Source organism: Suricata suricatta, chromosome 1 (assembly GCF_006229205.1).
Source record: "Suricata suricatta isolate VVHF042 chromosome 1, meerkat_22Aug2017_6uvM2_HiC, whole genome shotgun sequence".
NCBI classification, from domain to species: domain Eukaryota; kingdom Metazoa; phylum Chordata; class Mammalia; order Carnivora; family Herpestidae; genus Suricata; species Suricata suricatta.
This window is the reverse complement of record NC_043700.1, coordinates 119462451-119486047: the sequence shown is the minus strand read 5'-3', so window position 1 is coordinate 119486047 and position 23597 is coordinate 119462451. Positions and strand designations below refer to the sequence as shown.

At 36.8% G+C, this 23597-nt stretch overlaps 1 protein-coding gene across 7 annotated transcripts in view; it reads left to right on the top strand.

Moving 5' to 3' along the window:
* PDLIM5 (PDZ and LIM domain 5) overlaps nt 1-23597 on the top strand; it is a 219668-nt gene that overhangs the window by 153613 nt on the left and 42458 nt on the right. For 4 of the 7 annotated variants that reach the window (XM_029943120.1, XM_029943119.1, XM_029943118.1 and 1 more), the window contains one exon: nt 13220-13407. In XM_029943120.1, the coding sequence (XP_029798980.1) occupies nt 13220-13407 (188 nt within the window). Of the gene's footprint in view, nt 1-3631; nt 3749-5691; nt 5839-6818; nt 6951-13219; nt 13408-23597 lie in introns of all 7 variants that reach the window. The other 3 variants (XM_029943116.1, XM_029943115.1, XM_029943106.1) reach the window with 1 other exon arrangement.

The window sequence follows — 23597 nt, the reverse complement described above, 5'->3', positions numbered from 1 at the left end:
TGAAAGAGAGGGGAACACAGAATCTGAAGCAGGTTCCAGGCTCAGAACCCAACACAGAGCTCAAACTCGCCATCATCAAATCATGACTTGACCCAAAGTCGGATGCTTACTGAGCACCCAGGCACCCCTGTACTATAGTGTTTTTGAATGGGGACTTGATGCATGCAGTAGAGAAGGAGAGAGAGAAAATGCAAAGGAAATAGATCAATTGAAGCCCCTGAGAAAAAGGGAGGAAGTAGAATACACACCATAAGGATCTTGCCTTTTGGGTAGTTGTCAGGGTTGGGGCAAAGAAGGAGAGTTCCAATCTCTGGTCCTACAGAATGGTAAATTAGTAAAATGAGCAACCTCATACCTGGACAGATTGCTAGCATAGGTTCCCATTGGAAAGCATGGAAAGAGACAAGGTAGAAATTATGTAAAGAAGGACACAATTGCCGAGAAGGATAATGGACAGTTAGTTCTTTGTTCAGTTTTCCTAAGAAAAGCAGGCCAAAAGACTGCAAGCCCAACTCTTCAGACCTATCTGGGAAGGATAAAGTCTTCATACCTCTCTCTGGTAAGAAATGAAAACTCACTTAAGTAACAAAGCAGAAAGTTTGGCTGCTGCAGAGGTCACGTTAATTAGAGTTTCTTCCCAATCCTGAAATGAATAAATATTAGGGGATGGCAGAATTAGGGTAGATATTGATGTCTGTTCCATATTAAATGAGGTCGTTCAAGATTTTCTTAAGTCTAGTATTTTTAGAGATTGGCTAAGTGAAGAAGTAGGTAATCAGTGTGTGTAACACGTAGGAAACCTGCCCAATGCATTTGTTTGGCACCTTGGAAATCTGGATTTAGAAGTTATTTCATGAATTATGCAAAGTTTATTCTCAAGTGACAATCATTTTTCCAATCAACACAGGTCATGGAGGTCTTGGAAGACTGAACTCCAGCTTATTCCTTTTTGTACCTGTCCTCATTGTATAGCCATATGTAGACATTGATAATTCTTTATAACTGTATTTTCTTTTTTTCCTAGATATTGATAATTCTTTATATTTTAAAGGGCATTTTAAAAGATATTTTTGGAGGTCTAGTAATTTCTTAGATATGTTACTTAGACAGTAATATAGTACCTGTTTAACCTAATTGCTGTATAATCTCTAGAAGGTACAAATATTTTCTAAGAAATATATGTATATTGTGAGTGACTTCTCTATTTGAAAACAGTAAGTTTCATTCATGCATTTATTCAACAAAAATTTACTGTTTAGATTGTGGTAAGCACTTCACTTATACCAGTAAACATAATGGTCCCTGACCTCAGGGTGCTTCCAATTTAGTGAGGGAATCCAGATTTAAACAAGTAACCACACAGACTATATGATTACATTAAGAAAAGTTCTGTGAAGAAAAAGTACAGGGTACTTTGAAAGCATATGACATGGGTAGCCTAAGGTGATTTGGGAAATTGTTGAGACCCCCCTGGGAAGGTGACATTTAAACAGGCCAGGACACTTAGGAATTAGCCCAGTGAAGGTGTGGTAGAGAGGTAGATATAGAAAATGAGAAGTAGCAAACTGTGCAGAGGCCTCGAAATGGGAAGGAACTTGGCCTTTCTCAGAAAGATGGAAAAGCAGTTGGACTAGAGCAGGACAGAAAGGAAGAGCTCAGTAAGACACAGCTGGAGAATAGGGAGCCCAGAACCACAGTGGTCATTAGAGCAGCACTGCTCAGCGACAGGTAGGATCAGGTTTGTACTGTTAAGAGTTTACTCTGGTGCCTGTGCAGAGATGTTATCTCTAGGACAGGGGACAGCAAACTTTTTGTGAAGATCCAGATAGATAGTAAGTATGTTGGGTTTTGTGAGCCGTCTGACCTGTCACAGCAACTAACGTGTGTATGTAGTGTGAAAGTAACCATAGACATATGTAAATGAGCGAACCTGGCTGCTTTCCATAAAGCTTTATGTAAAGTTCATTAAAACTCTCTGATGGCTGAAGTTTGAATTTCATGTAATTTTCATGTGTCATGGAATATTATTTTCATTTTTTGGAAAAACTTTTAATGTTTAGTTTTTTGAGACAGAGTGCGAGTGGGGTGGGGCAGAGAGAGAGAGAGAGAGAGGGAGAGACAGAATCTGAAGCAAGCTCCAGGCTCTGAACTGTCAGCACAGAGCCCAACATGGGTCTTGAATGTGTGAACCGTGGGATCATACCTGAGCCAAAGTTGGATGCTTAACTGACTGAGCCACCCAGGTGCCCCTTCTTTTCATTAAAAAAAGAAAAACCATTTAGGGGCTCCTGGGTGGTTCAGTCGGTTAGGCATCCAACTCTTGATTTTGGCTCAAGTCATGATCTCACAGTTCAGGAGTTGGAGCCGCACATCAGGCTCTATGCTGACAGTGCAGAACCTGCTTGGGATTTTTTTCTCTCTGCCTTTCCTCAACTCATGCGCTCTCTTTATTTTCTCAAAATAAATAAATTTTTATAAAGTTATTAAATTAAAAAATATGAAAAGCACTCTTATTAGTTCATTTGGTCTGATAGTCCTGGTTTTCTGACCCCTGGTATAGGATTTACAGTTCTCATTCTTTAACATTTTCTTCTCTGTCTCTTAAATTATACTTTAAATCTACATTTTTCTTCTGTTGTCTGCCTTGTTTTTTCAATAACTCCAGTAAAGGTATGGCCAATGCTAAATAAAATGTGAGAATATAACCTCTCCCTTTCTATTTCTTTGTCTTAGTGTTCCATTTTCTATTCTGAAAATCAGTATAACACAACTGACCTATTTTTTATTCAGAGACTCCTTTTTTTAAAACAATGGGCGTTTTGTATTTCTATTTATTTTTTTCTTCCCAAAGTTTTACACATTGTGCTTTCTTCTTTCAAGCTTCACACTGAATTTTTCATCTTTTTTTTATCTAGTGATAGTTCTTCTAAAATTTAATTCTGACATTCAGAAGAAAAAATGGTGCAGACATCAGAAAAAGTAAAAAATAAAGCAACACAATTGCATGCAAGCATTTGTTGTGTGACTGCATAAAATACTTTGTTTCCATGGAGATAAACAACATCCCTGTAATTCCAGATCTACAAATACAGCATTATGACTTGAAAGGATGTTTCTAGTTGCTCTCTTGCAGTGCACTATTTAGGCCCTACCCAACACGATGCTGGAAAGCATTATGTAGTGGAAATAGTACAGACACACCTGGTTCAAATTCCCCCTGACCCTTACTAGGTATATGATATTGGGCAACTGAATTAATTTCCTGGGGCCTAACTTCCCGGAAGGATGCAAAGTACATAGTCTTTTGTACCTCATGTTGGGTACATATATAGCATACAGTATTGGAACTATGTCTGTCGGAATTCCCATCCACCTTTCTTCTCCCACATGGAGGTAGCCATGTTAAAGAAAAAAAAAAAAGGGAGATGCAGACAGTCTATATTTGGTGATGGTGATGGTGAGGGTGTCGGTTTTGGTTTTAATTTTATTGCAGATATAGTTAAAAAAAACAAAAGTCAAGGTTTTCCCCAAACGGAACCAGTGTACACTTAAAAGGTGGTATAGATGATAAGTGTCTGTACTTTTCATTAATATTTCCTTTGCCTTGTTCATTTTGCTTCTGAAAACTTAGGTTTGACAGTTCTCTGGAAGACCTACCTAGGATTGGACCTCACCCACCTGCAACTTCTCAGGTTTTACATATTGGTAGCCAAGTAGCCACACTTTCTAAAGTAACTACATATTCTAGGTAGAGTTTTTTCCTCTTCGTTATGTCTAAATTTTAACGCTGGTGGTGCAATTAAATACTAAAATTGACTAAAAAGGAACAAGTGGCCCTAGATTACAGAACTGACATCATTAATATACAGACAAGAAAGCTTAGCACTCAGCTGTGGAACACCGCTTTACACTGCTTTTATATTTTTCTCTTTCTCTCTTTCTCTTTTCTTTTTTGTTCAGATTCAAAGTTACAATATAGAATTAGGATCTGTGCCTTCTGTTTATTCGCTGTGATGTGGAAAGTCAGCTCCCCTGAGTTTGTTGCTAAGTCTACTTTACTGAATTAGAGCGTCACGTCTAACAAAGGAACACTAGAGATCCTATGTTCCAGGTGCTCACACGTATTCTGAAGGTATTCAGGTCACTTGTAAGATTGTGTAGGACTGCACTCATGCTAAGTCCTTTTACATTACTATTTATGATACAATGCCATAAAAGAAATTCATTACAGTGTCCTTTTCTTTTTTTAATTGACTTAAGTTTCTAGGTAATTTTCACCATCACTTTCCCCAAATAGTAGCCATTGCCTGAAAGATGCAGAGTAATTGAGAAATTCAAGATTGAGTCACATGGTAACTTGATTCACCCACATTGCATGACGCTCACGTTACCCTGCTCTACCACTGATAACATCTTTCTTTTCTCTTTCTCACCCCTTTCTCTTTCTCACCCCATTCTCTTTGCTAGCCATTCACAACAGTTGCTAAAACATAGCCCTACAGTTCAATTACATTATAGGCTGTGAAAACATTATACTTAAATAATTCCATAGAATTTTTAAAAATGGCTTGCCACTGCTCTTTAATTTGTTTTCCAGTGGTTTGTAAATTTATAGCCAGTGGATTATCAAAGTCTTCTGACAAGGAGAAAAGACTGTGTCCACACTCACAGTTTCAGACATCTGAGATCTCATTAACCTGGGTCCAGTTTGGCACGTACTTACGTTGTGGTGGTGACTGCTGTCACCAGTTGTGAAAAAAGTGATCACAGAATGGTGAGGATGTTCATTAATAACTTGCACATGTAAAGTTATTATTCTTTTTACTTAATAAAAAGGAAATTCTCAATTTCAAGTTGATAACCGACTTGTAAAGCATCACAGTCCTAATGGAATGTTAATTCCTGTCCAGGTGTTTGACCTTTTCTGAAAGACCAAAGGAAAATATTATTTTAAGTCCTAAGAGTTCTGAAAATAAAATTTTATACCAGCATTTTTGAGGCTTGACAGAGCTAACTGAAAATAGGAGTGTAGAACATCAGGGAGGGAGGTATTTTAGTCATATTCACTTAAACTGTGCTGTTTACTTTACAGAGTCACTTTTCTTCCCCAGCGAGGTTTATTCTCAGTATTTTAAAGTTATTTCTGGTGCCTTTAATATGGATTGCTGCTTTGGAATAGGCACCCAGTTGAACCTGCTTCTCCTGAAAGCACAGTCTCATTAAAATGAGACTCTGGGTGTGTATCTTCTCTGAGGTAAAGCTCTTTGTGTAGAGTCTTTTTTAGAAAAATCACCATAACCTTCCTTTCTCTGCTTACAGAAATTCAAACATCATGTTTAGACTTATTTTCTACTTAGATGCTGACAAATCAATCCTCACACCTGGATATTGTTATATGATATTGATTTAACTTTAAATAAATAGGATTAGAGACAGAAGTTAAATAACATTCAAAAGCACTTGTATCTCAAAAATCAGTTTTATGGAGGATTATATATCCAATTTTAATTTCCATGAGAAATCTAGCAACAGTAAATAAATGACCTGACCTCCTGTCACACTTCTGTATCGTATCTCTATAATGTCTAACTATTAACATAGGATGGTTATTATCTTACCTTTATGGTGCTACCTCTTCTCACTTTACTTTTTTGTTCCTTTCCTCTTCTTTTTTCCTTCCCTACCTATCAGTTTAAGCAGCAACACAAGCAGTGTGGCAACAAGTTCTTTGGAAGGCTTTCGAAACTTTTCTACCCTCTCTTCTCCTGCTAGATATAGCACCGCGGCTCTGAGCAGCGCAGCTGCTACTGTGTCTGCTGTTATTGCTGCAAAAACCAGGTAGAGCTATCCATGCAATGTGTGTCTTGTGTGATTTCCAATACCTTTCATGGCCTAACAAGGCCCCTCAAAGAAGACATTGCCATTTGAAACAGTCACAGCTCTATATGAGACCTTGATTATGTTGTGGACATTTTATCCGGGTTGCAGACCTCTCCTGTGTTTATTACTGGTTTTTCTTTATTATTGATTTTTTTAAAGTTTATTTATTTATTTTGAGAAAGACAGAGACAGCACGAGTAGGGGAGGGGCAGAGACAGAGAGAGACAGAGAATCCCAGGCAGGCTCTGCACTGTTAGCACGGAGCCCAACGCAGGGCTCAAACCCATGAAACTGTGATACCATGACCTGAGCCGAAACCAAGAGTCAGATGCTTAACCGACTGAGCCACACAGGCAGCCCCTATTGCTGGTTTTCCTTTAAATTATCCCTTCATCTCTTTCCATTACTAGCATTTATCTAGGATACTTTTCAGTTGCATGTTGTGTGCTTATTGACTTTCAAGTTTGTGTAATTTTTAGTTTTTCATATCTGGAACAGAATTAACTATCCATCGATGTTTTAAGCTTCTATTGGTATTCCCTTCTCTCATAAACAGATTGTATTTGAGGATGAATTAAAATCAAACTGTTCTAACACCACCTCCTCTCCAAAAAAGAATAGTAACTTTTTATTTTTGTGAGATTCTGTTTTTACAGAATTTCTAGTAGTCTTTAAAGCTTTACATGCTTTCTAGAAGATTGTCTCTATCTGAATTTTGGTGAAAATCTAGTCAATTCTATATGAATGAGTCAAATAATAGAATACTCTTTGCCCCTCTTTTTCTCCTCTTTCTACTGCTTTGTTCTTTCTGTCTGTCTGTTAAACATTTCTGTCTCTAGCTCTTACTGAAAATGTTTTCAATCATAGACTGTAAAAACTACTTTTTGCTATTGGTTCTGTGATTTTTCCTCTTAAACCTCTCTCTAAATGCTCACCAGGCTCTCCAGTCCGGATAGATACCACACACTCCTGGATGCACTTTGCATCAGCCCTGTTTCCAAGCCTTTAGCTTTTTCATATCTCCAGGCCTCCCAGAAGTCAACTGGCTCCATCCATGTTAAGGAAACGAGGTATTGTGGGAGCAGATACCACAGTGGTGGTTTGCTGTGAAATATACTGCTTTCTCTCTAACCCTTAACCACCGTATTAATAAGCCAGATGGGAAAGTCCTAGAGCGGATTTGTGTTGTTTGAAATTAACTGTAGACTCAGTGTAATGCTACTGCACAAGCATGTTAGTTTTTGTATAGTCATTAACTTTCCTTTTAACCCCTTGGTACATTTTTTAATAGCACATTTGAAGTTTCATTATGAGTAATTTTGCAAGTATTTAAATTATAGTAGAACCCTTCTACTGCATGTATGTAGCTATATTAGAATAATCAAATGACTAGTAAGATACACCTTTATACCTTTTGCAAAAAGAAAAAGAATAATAAAATAATTCATTTTGATTGACTATTACTATCTTGTAGTGCTTAAATACAAGGTTTTTACTGAAGCAAACAACAGTTTCACCGTATCTAGGAAATTCTGAAACACAAAAGTAATTTGTTTCCTAAACTTAACTATGATGCCAAAAATTATTAGGCATAATATAAAAAATAAAAATATCCCAAGTGTTCACTAAAGGTGTAATCTTAATGAAATAACTGTATAAAATCATTTCTGATGGAACATAAAATTAATGGCATTGTATACAACTATGACTATAGTTAGTAAAAACCTGATATGATTTGGGCTATCTAAACACACTGATCATGTGTTTAGAGCCTGTCTGCTGATACGGAGGTTTTCAATGTACTTAATTATAAAATTTTTAAGGAAGGTGTTTAAAAAGAGGGAGAGAGATCGTTGTACATTTTTCTCTAAGGAAAAGAAAACACCCCCAAATAATTTTATATTTGTGGAATTATGAGTGTTCATTGAACAGAAATATTTCATCATCAGGGCTAAATCTATACAGAGACAGGCTACTGACCACACTTGGAATAAAAAGTCCCTTTGAGAACTTAATGGAATGTTCTAGGCCTTCTCTGCAGAGAAGTACCTATTGCATTTTAAAAAAACTAAATGGCCAATGGTATATTTTGATTGATATCAAGTAGAGATGGAATGGGGAAAAATGGAAATAAGATGAAGAAAATACTAGTTATGAGAGAATATTCCCTTCATTAGTAGCATGCTCAGCCAGCCCTTACCTTTATATTCCATTAAGTTATTTTGCACTCACTGCTTAATATAAAAGAGCCACATTAAAATTCTTGCAAACCTTGCTTGATTAGAGAATTTTAATATTTTTCATTTACCATTGTAAAAACAAGGACAATTTTATAATATTTTTGTACATAGCTTTTGCATACACTCCATCTTTAAGTAGAGATAGATTACTCTGAGATAAATGAATCCTAGGTAGCTTTCCCTTTAAGTAAAACACTTTGTTATTTAAATAAACTTCTTGTTAAAAAAAAAAAGATACATATGCTTTTATGGACTGACTGACACTATCCATGGACCCACTTACAGTGTGGGCAATCATTATTGTTAGTTCTTATTAACAGTGATAGGCACAACCTAAATATATTGGTATTTGGGAAGGGAAGTGATTTTCCACAAGGTAAGCGAGTTGGCATTCTAAGAAGCAGGGGCATTTGGTTCTTTGAGGGGACCTTAATGAACTCAAGTGAGAAGAAAAAGAGCAGTTGGGACAGTGTCCCATATCTTTGATTTTTCCTTCTGTGAGGGAATAATCCTTTTTAAAAAAATTTTTTTTAACATTTTATTTTTATTTTTGAGAGAGAGACACACAGAGTGTGACTGGGGGAGGGCCAGAGAGAGAAGGAGGCACAGAATCAGAAACAGGCTCCAGGCTCTGAGCTGTCAGCACAGAGCCGGATGTGGGGCTTGAACCACAAGCCATGAGATCATGACCTGAAGTTGGCTGCTTAATCTACTGAGCCACCCAGGCGCCCTGGGAATAATCTTTAAAATTATAATAAAGCGTAGTATACTACCAAACTTTTTTCTTTCCATTATAGTATATTTAGCATTTTAAATTTTGGTACAAAAAGGTCTTAAGTTAAAAAATATTGTTTAGGAAAAACTTTCTTGCAAACACAATTTTGGAAGGAAGGAGGTTCATGCCTTCTCTCTTTGTCTAGGTCCTTTTCAGAGTTCTGACATAAAATCCTATTAAAAAGTTGCTTATAATTATGATCCTTCCAGAAATATTTCTTTCCCACTACTTCAGAGTCTATTAGTGTATTAATTTTTGGTAAAATTTTAGCCAAAAACTGTTTAGTTTAAAAATTGATAAGTAAACTTGTGATGTATGGTTGGGTTTTTTAAAAAAATAAATATATAATTAGAACTAAAGTTACCTACAGAGTATTTTTTGAACAGTTTTTCTGTTGAGAATAAACAAAATTTCCAACTGTTCTCAATCTGCAACTGAAATTTATTTGTTGTAATAGTTAAACAAATGTGGGAAAGGAATGTAAACTCAAGATAAATCAGGTTGCTGACACTGAAAGTTCACTTTTCTTCCTTTTTCTTTTTTACTCAACAGCTCAGTTTTGTAAAGCAGCCTTTGTTCTGTTAGTGTATTTTTCTGTGCTGAGTTTTTGTAATATGAAACAAAAACTTTGATATTCTTAAGATGGAAGCATTTCAGTGCTTATTTATTTAACAGACTAGTAAAAATGACTATATGTGATCATTAGCTTCTGTGGAATTAGCTAAAGGTATTTATGGATTTATTCTGATTTGCTTATTAGAATATGTTAGAAGGCATTTTAATTTTCTTGAGAATTTAGGTATATCTTAACTTAAATGTAGAAAAAATACATATAAGTCATAATTTCAGAAATAAGATACCAATTAATTTAATCATGCCACTATATTAATAAATTAGTTATTAATTCAAAATACTCTGCTGTTAGTGATTATTGTAACATTTTCCCCCAAATATAAAAAATATAGCCGCTGGCTTTCTTAATTCATTAACCTTCAGTACAGTGATACCTATTGTTTATGTATTTTCTATAAATAACAGCTAATACTAAAAATTAGGAAAAACAAGAAGTTCGCTTTTTTAGAGACCTAATTATTTTTTATTCAGAAACATGATTGTCTCAATAAAACCTAATCTTTCATTATGACATTAAATGTTTTAAGTAGAGATCTATTTCTCCTGATAATATTGAGCTCTGCTGATCAGTCCTGAATTTAAATAAATGGAACAATTTCTTGCTTATAATTTAGAACTTTTTAAAAAGTTTATTTATTTTGGAGACAGACTGAGAGCAAGTGAGTAGGGAAGGGTCAGGAAGGGGGGGGCAGAGAATCTCAAGCAGTCTCTGCACTCTCAGCACAGAGCCTGGAACTCATGAACCATCAGATCATGACCTAAGCCAAAATCAAGAAAGAGTTGGATGCCTAACTGCCTGAGCCACACCGGTGCCCCTAGAATTTTATACTGTCTGTCGTTATAATCTCCTGCTCACACTTTGTATCTAAAGAGTATTGTTTAAAATTTAAACAATTTAGGGGCACCTGGGTTGCTCAGTTAGTTGGGCTTCTGACTTTGGCTCAGGTCATGATCTCCGCGGTTTGTGAGTTTGAGCCCCACATCCTGACAGCTCTGAGCTGTCAGAGCCTGGATTCTCTCTGTGATTCCCCCTCTCTGCCTTTCCCCTACTCAACTAGCTTAAAATAAAAGTAATAAACATTAAAAAATTAAAAAATAATAAGGTGATGGCTCTGTTATACTTGAATTTGAGAGAACAGTAAAAGGGAATACTTTGAGAAGGTTAAATTAGCTCTAGTATGATTTTTCAAAACTGTTTAGTGTCAGAGGTGCCCCAGGACCACTCCCAGGTTTGATGATTCATTAGAGGACTGACAGAACTGGATATATAGTTATACTTATGACTTAAGATTTATTATGGTATAAGAATACAAAGCAAAATTAGCAAGAGGAAAGGGTACATGGGATTAGGTCCAGAAGAAAAGACACTCAAGTTTCCAAAAGTCCTCTCTCAGTGAAGTCACACAGGATGTGTTCCTTCCTTATAGCAGTGAATTATGACAAAACGTGCAAAATGTTATTTACTAGAAGGGCTCATTAGAAACTGAGTATGTAAGACAAGCTTTTTATTTTTTTAATTTTTTAAAAATGTTTATTTTTTGAGAGAGCATGAGAGAGAGAGACAGTGTGATCAGGGGAGGGGCAGAGAGAGCGAGACACAGAATCTGAAGCAGGCTCCAGGCTCCCAGCTGTCAGCACAGACCCCGACTTGGGGCTGGAACCCATGAACCATGAGATCATGTCCTGAGCCAAAGTCAGACGCTCAACCGACAGAGCCACCCAAGTGCCCCAAGACAAGCTTTTTACTGAGGCTCCTTATTTTGTCAGTCTGTGCCTAGTTTATACTGTAAGTCCACATTCTCAGAAGGAAAGCAGGTGTTTAGCATAAACAATGTTTTTATACAATTTAGGCACAGTGAGCTACTCTTATCTTTTAGAGAAAGTTTTATATGACTGTAGGAAACTGTTTACCGGCCAAGTTCTCAAATGCCAGTTAGAGGCCACCCGTGCAAGTGGCCTTCCTAAGACGAGGCAGCAGCCTCAGGTCTACTATGTTAGTGTTCATCCCAGAGTCAAGAGCGTTGGAAAGGGGCGCCTGGGTGGCTCAGTCAGTTGAGTGGCGGCTTCGGCTCAGGTCATGAGTTCGTGGGTTCAGGCCCCGCATCGGGCTCTGTGCTGGCAGCTCAGAGCCTGGAGCCTGCTTCAGATTCTGTGTCTCCCTCTCTCTCTGAACCTCCCCTTCTCGTGCTGTCTCCCTGTCTCTCAAAAATAAATAAAAGACATAAAAAAAATTTAAAAAAAAAAAGAGCGTTGGAAAAATTAGGTATTCTCTTTTTTTCTAAGTTTATTTTTTTATTTTGAGAGAGACAGAGATAGAGAGAGGGGAGGTAGGAAGAGGCAGAGAGAATACCAAGCAGGCCACAGGGCTTGATCTCATGAACCTTGTGATCATGACCTGAGCTGAAAATGAAGAGCTGGATGCTCAACCGACTGAGTCACCCAGGCCACCCCAGGCTCCCAGGTCATGACCTGAGCTGAAGCCGCCACTCAACTGACTGAGCCACCCAGGCACCCATTTCCAACGCTCTTGACTCTGGGATGAACACTAACATAGTAGACCTGCCATAGTGGACATGATTAAATTTGAAATTTCTTTTCATTCAAATAATCTCAACCTAAACAGTATAATTAAGGGCATTTAGTTTACCGATCATTAACTTGTATCCTCTCTTTACTGATCTCTTTCTCTAGATTTTTGTTTCAGTTATGGAAGGGCTTGAGTTTCTGTGCATGGAATCATTTAAGTAACCAGTACCTTGATTTTTGTTCAGAAGTTAGTAGGATGTATTCTTCTTATTGTTGTTACAATAATTATTATTGTGATATTTTGCTTGAGAAAAACTGCCATAGTATTGTATCATTCCAAAGTACGTATTTGATCATTTGAACTACCTAAAATTATTTTTTTTGCAATGACAATATATAATTATAAATTACAAATGACAGGGTATAAAAAAGCCATTTGATCTTCTAACTGAAACTGGAACCAGCACTGATAAGACCTCCTGTTAAGCAAGTAAATAACTCTGAGTGAGGACAATGGCGGTTTTGTCTCTTGTTTACCTGTGTTATGAACACACAACCCAAGCTGTTCTATCAAGCTGGGGATATTGTCTCTTGTTTACCACTCTGTGGCCAGTGCTGAGCACTATGTCTGGCATGCAGTAGGTGCTTAAATGTTTATTCAGTGAATGAGTAAGTGAGTATGTGAGTGAAAAGAGTTGACTGTTAAAATGTCAGGGAAACTTAGTTCATCCAATACCGGAAGAATGTGAGAAGGAAGGGGAAAAAAACATCTGTGCCATTTCATAGATATTATCAGGGGTTCTCTAGTAATTAATTGTCTCAATCTAGATGACTCTTCTGAAATGTTGAAATAAGAATAGGAAGAGAGAAATAGCTTCTTTTTTGAAGGGATTGGGTGTAAGAATGTTTTAATAGCCTAATTTCTCCCGGTAGACCTATTAAAGAGAATTTCCAAAGTACTAACAAATGTAATCTGACCCCTTTCCTTTCTTGTTTGTTTTGTTTCAAAGAAAGATGGTCCCTCAGTCATGGTTTTCTTTTTTTAAATATTGGTTAATTAATATTTTTATTTTCCTTAGAGATTTAATAGATTGAGAAAAGAAAGGCTCATTGCCAAGTCAGATTGCTACCACTTCACCAAAATGTTTCCTTATTTCCTTTCTAGCAACACCCAGGAGACTTCTCCGCAGTTGGCCCCCTCGGTGGCTTCAGCTCGGAGCATGCCTGAGAAACGGGAGAGCCCAGCGGCCACCAGACCAGGGGTGACCGGTCTCACAACCGTCGCTGCCTTCAAGCCTCCAGGACCCACCAGCGTCATCAAGTCACCAAGCTGGCAACAGCCAAACCAAGCAGGTAGGCCACAGGAAGCTCTTGCTTTTTGTTTTTCTTAAGCGTAATTAATCATGACAGTGTCTTCTAGGATTTGTGGTAGAATTCACTGGTGAAACCCATTCTTGACCATCTCCACTTTAAAAAGGCCTGCAAGGAATCACTACAGCGATTTTCCTCTGAAGTATCTCAAAAACATCCTGTGTATGTGTTGCATAGAATTGCCATTTGCTATTCATAATTATAGGAATTTCTTTCTACCCCAGATTACTCAAGAAGCATGTGTGAATTATAAACTTGGGGTCTTGTTAATGAACTATATTGTTGGAAGGTTGGCCTTGGAAATACATCATTTTAGTTTGATGATATATACAAAATAACAACAACGGAAACATTTACTATCATCAGCCTCTGAAGGAGGAATCTTTGCCTTCTTGTCCTCTGAAGATTTATGAGGCAGAATTGTAAGAAGGAAACAGAGGCAAAAAGAGCACATATTTTATTTTAATTCTATTTAATTTTAACTTTATTTAAGTGTATTGATACACAATGTTACAGTCGTTTCAGCTGTACAACATAGTGTTCTAACAATACTATACATTATGCCGTGCTCACCACAATAAATGTAGTTACCATTTGTCACTGTACAACATTATTATTGACTCTAGATTCTCTATGCTCTACTCTTATCCTTGTGACTTACTCTGTAACTGGAAGTGTGTACTTGTTGGTTCCTTTCACCTATTTCACCTGGTTCCTCAGTGCCCTTATCCTCTGGCAACCACCACTTAGTTCTCTGTATTGATGATTCTGTTTATTTGTTTATTCATTTTTTTAATTCCACATATAAATGAAATCATATTGTACTTGTCTTTCTCTGACTTATTTTACTTAGCATAATAGCATCCAGGTCCATCCATGTTGTTACCAAAAGGCAGGATCTCATTCTTTTTTATGGCTGAGTTCTATTTGATTATATATATATATATACATCATGTGTATATATATATATATATATACACACACACACCACATCTTTTTTATCCATTCATCTGTCAGTGGACACTTGGGCTGCTTCCATATCTTCCATATCTTAGTTATTGTAAATAATGCCATAGTAAAAGAGGGATTGTGTAAATTTTTTTGAAATCATATTGGGTAAATACCCAGTAGTAGAATTACTGGATGATGTGATACTTCTTTTAAGTTTTTGAGGAATGTCCATACTGCTATCCACAGTGATTGCATCAAATTGCTTTCCCACCAATAGTGCACAAGAGTTCTCTTTTCTCCACATCCTCGCCAACACATGTTATGTCATATCTTTTTGATTTTAGTCATTCTGACAGGTGGAAGGTAATATCTCATTGTGGTTTTGATTTGCATTTGCTTGATGATTAGTGGTGTTGAGTATATTTTTATTTGTTGGCATCTGTATGTCTTCCTTGTACAAAATTTTATTGAGGTCCTCTGGCCATTTTTTATTAGATTATTTGTGTTTTTGGCGTTGACTTATTTAAGTTCTTTATATATTTTTTTATATTAATGCCTTACTGCGTAGATCATTCGCAAATATCTTCTCCCATTCAGTAAGTTGCCTTTTCATTTTGTTAATGATTTCCTTCCTTGATTTTGGTGTAGTCCCAATAGTTATTTTTGCTTTTGTTTTACTTGCCAGAGAAGATGTGTCTAGAAAAATGTTGCTAAGGCTGATGTCAAAGAGATTGCTGCCTATGTTTTTTAAGGAGTGTTATGGTTTCGGTCTCACAGATCTTTTTCCTTTTTTTAAATTTTTTTTAATGTTTATTTATTGTTTGAGTGACAGAGTGATAGGGTTTTCTATATATACTGTCATGTCATCTGCAGATAGTGACAGTTTACTTCCTGCTTACCAATTTGGATGCCTTTTATCTTTTTTTCTTGTCTAATTGCTGTGAGTAGGACTATAATATGTACTATCATATCAAAGCGGTGAGAGTGGACGTTCTTGTCATTTTCTTCATCTTCGAGGAAAAGCTGTTAACTTTTCACCATTGAATAGGATGTTAGCTCTGGGTTTGTCATATATAGCCATAAATATATTCCACTTTGTAGAGAGTTTTTATCATGAACACGTATTGAATTTTGTCAAATACTTTTTTCTGCATCTAATGAGATGATCATGTGGTTCTTATCCCTCGTTTTTATTATAGGAAGAGAACATTCAAGTAGTAAGATGGAACAACCTGGGCTTAATCTGAAAACCTAAGTTTTCAATCACTTCTACCGATAAATAGCTTTTAGTAAAGTCACTTAACCTCTTTGACCCTCTGTTTTCTAATCTGCAAAATAAAGGCAGACTAAGTAATCCCGTTTCTCCCAACATGAATATAAGTGATGGTTAAAGAACTAAAGGACTCCTCTTAACAGGAAGATGGGATCATATACTTAAGTCTCTCCAGTTCCAAACCCTCAGCCTTCATCTCTTCTCACCCTTTCCACTCCCTGGATGATCTGTCATCCAGATTCCTGTTACAACCTAGCCACTGATAAAACTTAAAGTCCTTTCAGTCCTGAACTCCGTATCCTCAAATTTGTTACCTACTTGCTGTTTGCAGGCAACACCTTAAATGCAGCATGTCCAAATATATTATTGCCTATCCCTGGGAAAGGTACATACACCAGTCCCCCAAGCCCCAGTGTGAGCTTGAGACCTCCCACCTCTACCCCCATGTTTTCACAGTAACTAACACCTAATGATTTTACTTCTTAGTATTTCTTTTCTCCTCTCTGTAGTGAGAGCCATTGCCTTGGTTCAGGCCTTTGTCATTGCAGCTTCTAGGTAATTTCCCTGACTCCTTCTCACCCCATCAGTCTGTCCTCCATACTGCAGCAAATATCTTTGCAAAACTCTGACTCACACATGTTACTCTCCTGTTGCAGATGCTTTACTCTATTTCTCCATTCCTTATCACGGAAGTCTGTTCTCACTCTGGCTCCCACTACTCAGTGTCCTCTCCTGCTGCTTCCATTTGTAATCTGTGCCATAGCCTTCATAAAGCATCTTACGTCACTGACACATGGCATGCTACCTTGCTTTAGAATGTTCTAGTCCTTCTTCATAGAAGGTGCTTTTTTACCTAGACTGCTATAGAATTCTAGTCTTTCCTCATCAGCATTGGGGTAAGTATTGACTGAATACACAAGGGGCTACTTTTAAATATATATATGTATATTTTAAGAATTGCTTTAATGATTGACCATTTACTATTATTTAAGACTCATTTTGGGGCGCCTGGGTGGCTCAGTTGGTTAAGCCTCTGACTTTGGCTCAGGTCAGATCTCACATTCGTGGGTTCAAGCCCCGCATCAGACTGTGCTGACAGCTAGCCCAGAGCCTGGAGCCTGCTTCCAGTTCTGTGTCTCCTTCTCTCTCTGACCCTCCCCCTCTCATGCTCTGTCTCTCTCTGTATCAAAAATAAATAAAACATTTTAAAAAATTTTAAAAAAGACTCATTTTTACAGTTGTAGAGTGGTTTTTTTTAGTTTAATTTAGGTGTTTCATCTTTTGCTTTGTATTTTCCAGTGTTTAAATATATTAGACACTAAATAACTGTTTATTATTAATAACTTATCTTTAGAAAAATACTAATTATAGTTAAAATTTATTTCATAGTGTCATTTTGAATAGTTTTGAATTATCATTATCTGTTACTAATTTTGCAAGAAAGCTAAATTTTTTTGGTGGAGGAGAAAGGAATAGGCCATTGCATATGTTCTAGACTATTTTAAAGAAATGACTATCATCTTACTTTTAAAAACTTAAAATATTCAGATTAATATTATTAGCTTCTGAAATTTCTAGACCTTTAATAGATTTAGCAAGACGTATTCTCTTGGGGGAAAATGCCAACATCTCAACCCTATAGTTTTGGGGGTTTTTTGTGTGGGGTTTCTTTTTTTAATTTTTAAAATTTTTTTATTTATTTATTTTTGAGAGATCACAAGCAGGGGGAGGGGCAGAGCGAGAGAGGGAGAGAATCCGAAGAGGCCTCCACATTGACAGGCCGAGAGCAACGAGCCTAATGTGGGGCTTGAACTCATGAGCCACAAGAAACAACCTGAGCCAAAGTCAGACGCTAAACCGACTGAGCCACTCAGCCACCTCCAGCCCCATACGTTTTTAATTATTTACCATTTACTTAAAGCTTATGTATGGCTGTGGATATTTGCTGTAGTTATTTTCTATGTACATTAGAATATTGAAAGTAATTTTAAGAAAAACCTCTTTGGCATAGTAATTGGAACAGGAGAATGTTTCTTAAAAGTGAGGGAAAAACTATATAAGGTAGAAACTAAAGGGAGGACATTAATTATGTGCACTACAGGGGCAGGAAGTGTGTGTACTGCTTTTGGAAATTCAGAAACTATGGTTAAAATTCCACTGTATTAAAGTGAAAAGAAAAAATTCCAATCGAGTTGGAACGCCTGGAGAATACACTACAGCAAAATTGCCACAAGAGGGCAACAGAATCCTGTCTTCTCTGAGTGTAATTTATAATTATCAAAGCAGTCAAATAACATAACTGTAATCATGATTCATATGGTTAGTATTTAACTTCTTACAGAAAATGTAAATGAATTTAATTTGAGCAAAACTATAACAATATAAAGTACTACACATTATATGACATAAAGCATTAATATTACAAAAAGAAAATATGTTTTATCATTGTGAATCATAGTTAAATTATATTGTGACACTTAGCTCAAATTAGAAAATATTTGCAGAACTCTCACTGTTTATCTTCCTCTAGGTGCTACAAACTGGCATTTAATGTGATTATGCAATGCAAACATTACTTATTTTACACTATTTTGTAAAAATTGTAAAACAAATATAAAATTCCCAGCCATGAAAATTGTTGTATTCCTCTGTCCCTAATAGTGTGCCATATTTAAAAACAAAACAAAAACACATCAGCATCTATTCTTACTCTTTGATAAGTAGTTTTAAGAGCTCTCTAATGCAAACGAAAGGGTTATTTTGATTTCTAGGGAAATAGGTGTCTCATTATGTGTTCTCACAGTTCACCTGGGAAAACGACAGTACCAGTGCAGGGGAGACGGAAGCTAGAGAGACCAGTTGCTGGCTAATAGACTCAGAATAAAGCATTGATTTCTCTCACACAGAACTTCAGGCTTCTTTCTCTTGATAATTCACAGTTTTGCTCTAATGTGGGGGATAAAGACCCTCTCCCCAACATCATCAAAGAATGACCGGTATCAGTGATGTTGTTTTAAAATAATTCCTAAAGTGATGTGAGAAGGATGAGATAAAATTACTAAATTGCAGTCTAGGACCCACTTGGTTGATCAAGAAATCAGTTAATGGACTATAGCTAGTATCTTCATTAAAAAGTAAAATAAAATAGGGGCACCTGGGTGGCTCAGTCAGGTGAGCATCCAACTCTTGATTTCAGCTCAGGTCATGACGCCAGGGTCATGGGATTGAGCCCCATTTCCAACTCTGCACTGAGCTTGGTGCCTGCTTGAGATTCTCTCTCCCTCTGCACCTCTCGCCGCTTGCATGCACGTGTGCTCGCTCGCTCTCTTTCTCTCTCAAAAATAATTTAAAATAAAAGAAATAAAATAGAAGATATAAGAATATATTAATATATCAAATGGTTTACACAGTAAGGGTAGGTGTCATGTTAGGAAAATGTGGTTTTAGTTTATACATATATGGAACTAAGTACAAACATATATTTTGGGCCACAGCATTTCTTACTATGTTTTAGTGGTTAAAATATTTGGAAGTCATTTATTTAAATAAGTATTTTAGACATACTTTTAATATAGCTTTGAAATGATAGCCATCACCAAACTGCATTCAAGGGGATGATTGAAATTTTAAGACCTAGTAGTGTGTTCTGAATCTGTCACAGGTTTCCATGACCTCCCCTGAAGTTCTGACTTTGAATACTGGATCATTTCATTTGTGGTGTTATATAGCTTATGTTACCCAAGAACTTAATAATGCTATACCAGTTGATAAAGGGGAATTAGGTGTATATGTAGCAGCATTATAGTTTAGATTGGATCATCTTCTTTTTCCCACGCATGTAGTTTAACACACACCACGACACATACACGAACTTGTCTGTGACTGGCAGAGACCCGACTATTTTAGGATGCAGGGTGTTCAGGAGCTCATAGTCTGCAGGAAAGTACTAAGACACAAAAAAGGAAAAATGCATGCTTGACTATTATGTGAGCTAGCAATACTACTTCCTCCTTGCCCTGTGCCTTTAATACTTTCATAATTCAGATATAATAGTCCCTTTAGAAATATTAACGATGTAGAAAGGTATATAAAAGGTGACATTCTTCTTGTTAGTTTTCAGAATTAAGGATTTATACTTTTTTAAACATATTTTCATTCACTATATTTGTATGTCTAATAGATTTTGTAATGCTAAAAATATTCATATTGAATATAATAAGTGGTTAGATATTTTCAAACCTTCATATATTTTATGCTTTAAGTTACAAATAGGTTCCTGTATTTATGTAGGTGATCTATTTTCCTGTGTAATGTTTTCCCTAGATTCTCTGTAGGTAATGGATTCCATATTGGGTAAGTTTAGTTCATTTGATGCAAATATAAAACACTGCTATCTTTCCAAACTTAGATATTCTTCACAAATCCAGTCTTAAAGTCTGAGGAGTCATTAGATTTTGGAAGTACATCCGTTTTCTAACTTTAGTTTAATTATATACAAAATGAGAATGTCTAATTCATTAAGACTAAGTCTATTGTTCATTGAACACACTTTGCTGACAGGTAGAGGCTCTGAAAAATCAGAGTGCCTGCCCTGTGGGGCATGAAATTCAGGCCAGAGGCATTCCCTAAATGGAGCATTTGAACCTTCAGTTTCTTTATCTGTTAAAATAAGAGGCCAACAGAGTCCCCCCATAACACTGTTGTTATGTTTGTATGTATATAAGTGAGGACGTGTACATATACACAAATGATATAACATATATTGAAGTTTGTGGTACATACACTGGCACTCAGGAACAGTTAAGTGTTTACCCCTCTCTTCCTGATAGTGACAGCATTAATAACTTACACTGTTCCCATCTAGCGGAACAGTTCTGCTCATGTGACTTCTCTGCTTGAAAATGTTTTAGACTATCTGCTTCTCACACATTAGATGTTTGGCTTCTTAACAGAGCTTATGGTCCCTTTGTTACCTTGTGCCAACCTTCTTCTCCAGCCTATTTTCTAATACAGTTTTTCATGTTCTCTGCAGCCTTGTCACACTAAAGTTCAGGAGTTCATACATTCCTTGGGCATACATCTCTGTGCTTTGTAAAGCTGCTCCTTTTATTTGAAATGCTTTTCCACTCTTCTACTGCTGAAAAATTTCTATTCACTCTTTAAGACCAGATGTTATCTTCTTTGTGAACCTTCCATGAGCCGCCTGAATAATTGGCTCTTCTTTTTCTATGTTCCTACAAAATGTTGATGATGGCTTTATTATAGCATTCATCATATTCATTGTAATTGTTTACGCATGTGTCTTTTACCACTGTTTCTAGCTCCCCTTAAGGACAGAGACCAAGTCTTACTACTCTCTGTTTTACAGTACCTACACGATACCCAGCCCAGTTCCTAGCTAGACCTTTGGTAAATGTCAGTGGCCAAGTAGGTGAGTGGGTGGCTAGGTCAGTTTGTCTTATTTTGAACGTCTTCTTCATATATTTTGAGGGATTCACAAGACATTGTTCTTTCCTCCTACCAGGCTTGAAATTCCCACTAGTCATTGAACAAAGGTAGATGTGCTATCTGCCAAAGGCTGCCATGAAAAACTACGCACATTGCTTAGGGAGCAGAGGACTCCACTCTCCTTGAAGCATTGAACCGCCATAAGACTTCAGAGTTGTGCACATCAGCAATACTGTAACTCGTACTATATTAGTTTCCAGTACCTAAAAACTTGGTAATAGAGCTGAAGCCCTATTTTCTTAAAAAAAAATATGGGAATATATGTCCTATAAGGAAACAAACAGTGGAATGCAGAGGAAATATTAGGAACAGACGCTCATTTTATCAAGGTAGAAGAATTAATTTGGATGCAAAGCACCAGTAAATAATAGAAATTAGCAAAAAGGGGGGCAGAGAGTTAAGTCAGATTATAAGTTCCAGATCAGAAGACCAGGAGATCTTAATGGAGATGGAAGAAAGATACCAATAAAGTTCCGATGATACAATCTTGAGATACAGTATTTGTTTATATTAGTTTATAGTGGAGACATATTTTATGCAGGAATAAAGTTTTCATGTTTATGCCTAAAGTAAAATCCTATGTAGCCAGTGCTCCTTAAATATTTTTAGGAAGAGGCCAAGTTGGAGATATATGCAAAAGCTCTTGGAGAACTTGGCTTCTTGGAGGAAGAGCAAGTCATTCAGTATGTTCAGGACTAGTTAATTACCAGAAAGAAAGTTCAATAGGCTAATGGGGGCCTGGTCAGCAAAGAGCTTTGAAAGTAAGAGTGGGGACTGGTGCAGAAAGGAAGTCCTTAAAAGATTTGTAAACTGGAAAGTGACAGTCAGATTTGCATTATTAAAAGATTATCCTGTTAATGGGTTTAAAAGCTTATTATGACTTCAGTATAGAGTTTAAGATTGGAGTCGTGGTGACTAAAGACGTTGTTTCGATAATCTAGGAGATGATGATAATGAATATTACCCTGGGCAATGGGAGTGGAGAGAATTCCTAGGGCAAGAGAAGGCAGTTTAACACTGTAACCTGACTGGGAGGCAAGTTCTCACCATTGCTCTTCCAGGGAGCTTTACTGCCTATGGAGCATGTATCCTCTATTAAAGCACTGGATCGGGGCCACCTGCGTGCCTCAGTCAGTTAAGCATCAGACCCTTGGTTTCTGGCTCAGGTCATGATTTCCCAGTTCGTGTTGGGCTCCATGCTGACACAGAGCCTGCTTGGAATATTCACTCGCGCTCGCACGCGCTCGCTCTCTCTCTCTCTCTCTCTCTCTCTCTCTCTCTCTCTCTCTCCCCCTCTCTCCCCCCCTCCCCCTCTCTCTCCCTCCCTCCCTCCCTCCCTGCCTCCCTGTCTCCATACCACCCAAATAAATAAATAAACATTAAAAAAAAAAACCTTTGAAACACTGGTAGGAATTGTATTTGGCTTAGAGAAACTATACTTGGTTTTGAGTAAGTCCGATTATGGCACAGAAAATGGAATAGGTCTCTAAGGTTTTTTTTTAATGTAATGTATCTAGTTACAAAATATAAATTTGAGTGGGTTGTATCTTGTATGTGAGAAATGAGTTAAAGTGTACTTTTATAACATAAGTCTATTTTTGCATCATTTCCTTAGGCAAGTGCATTGATTTACCCATCATTTTCTAAATGTTGGCTCTTTTTTCAATTCTTTATCGTTGCAAACATGAGATTGGTAGCTTTGGCATTGCACTGCTTGCCTTTCAGGAAGGATTTGTGCTACATGTTGTCATGGAAATAAATATATGAGATGGAAAAGGTTTTCTTCTCTTTTCAAGAGAAAAGAAGAAAAATCCTATAGAGCCCTACCAGTCAAAATTAAATACTCCTATTGTTATTTACATATAGTTCAGAAAGCTTTTAAGTCTATAGATTTGCTTAAAATTTTTTTCTACTAATTACAGGTGTTTTTCTTCTTTACCACTTCCAAAATATGTAGCTTTAAATAAAATGTTTCTTTATTTTGGAGAAGGAGAGAAAGCAAGTGAGCATGAATGGGGGAGGGGGAGGGAGAAGGGGAAGACAAAGGATCTGAGGTAGGCTCTGCACTAACAGCAGCCAGCCTGATGCAGGACTCGAACTCACAAACTGTGAAATCATGACCTGAGCCAAAGTCAGATGCACAACTGACTGAGCCACCCAGGAGCCCCAAAATATGTAGCTCTTAAAAGCATTTGTGATGATATTTCATTGTGTTAACATTATTATAAGTGTTTAATAAATAACATAATTTCTTACTCAAAATCATTTAGCCATACAATATTGGCTAATACTGTAATCACTGTTTTTTGTAGAAAACTGTGGCTTTATTTCATAAAACCAGTGAAAATAAAAAGCTTTGTGTTTTCTTTTACAGTAGTTAGTAATGTCTCAATGTGCTGAAATTTTTCCTTTGTTGTTTTCATTAGCAGCTCTTGAAGCT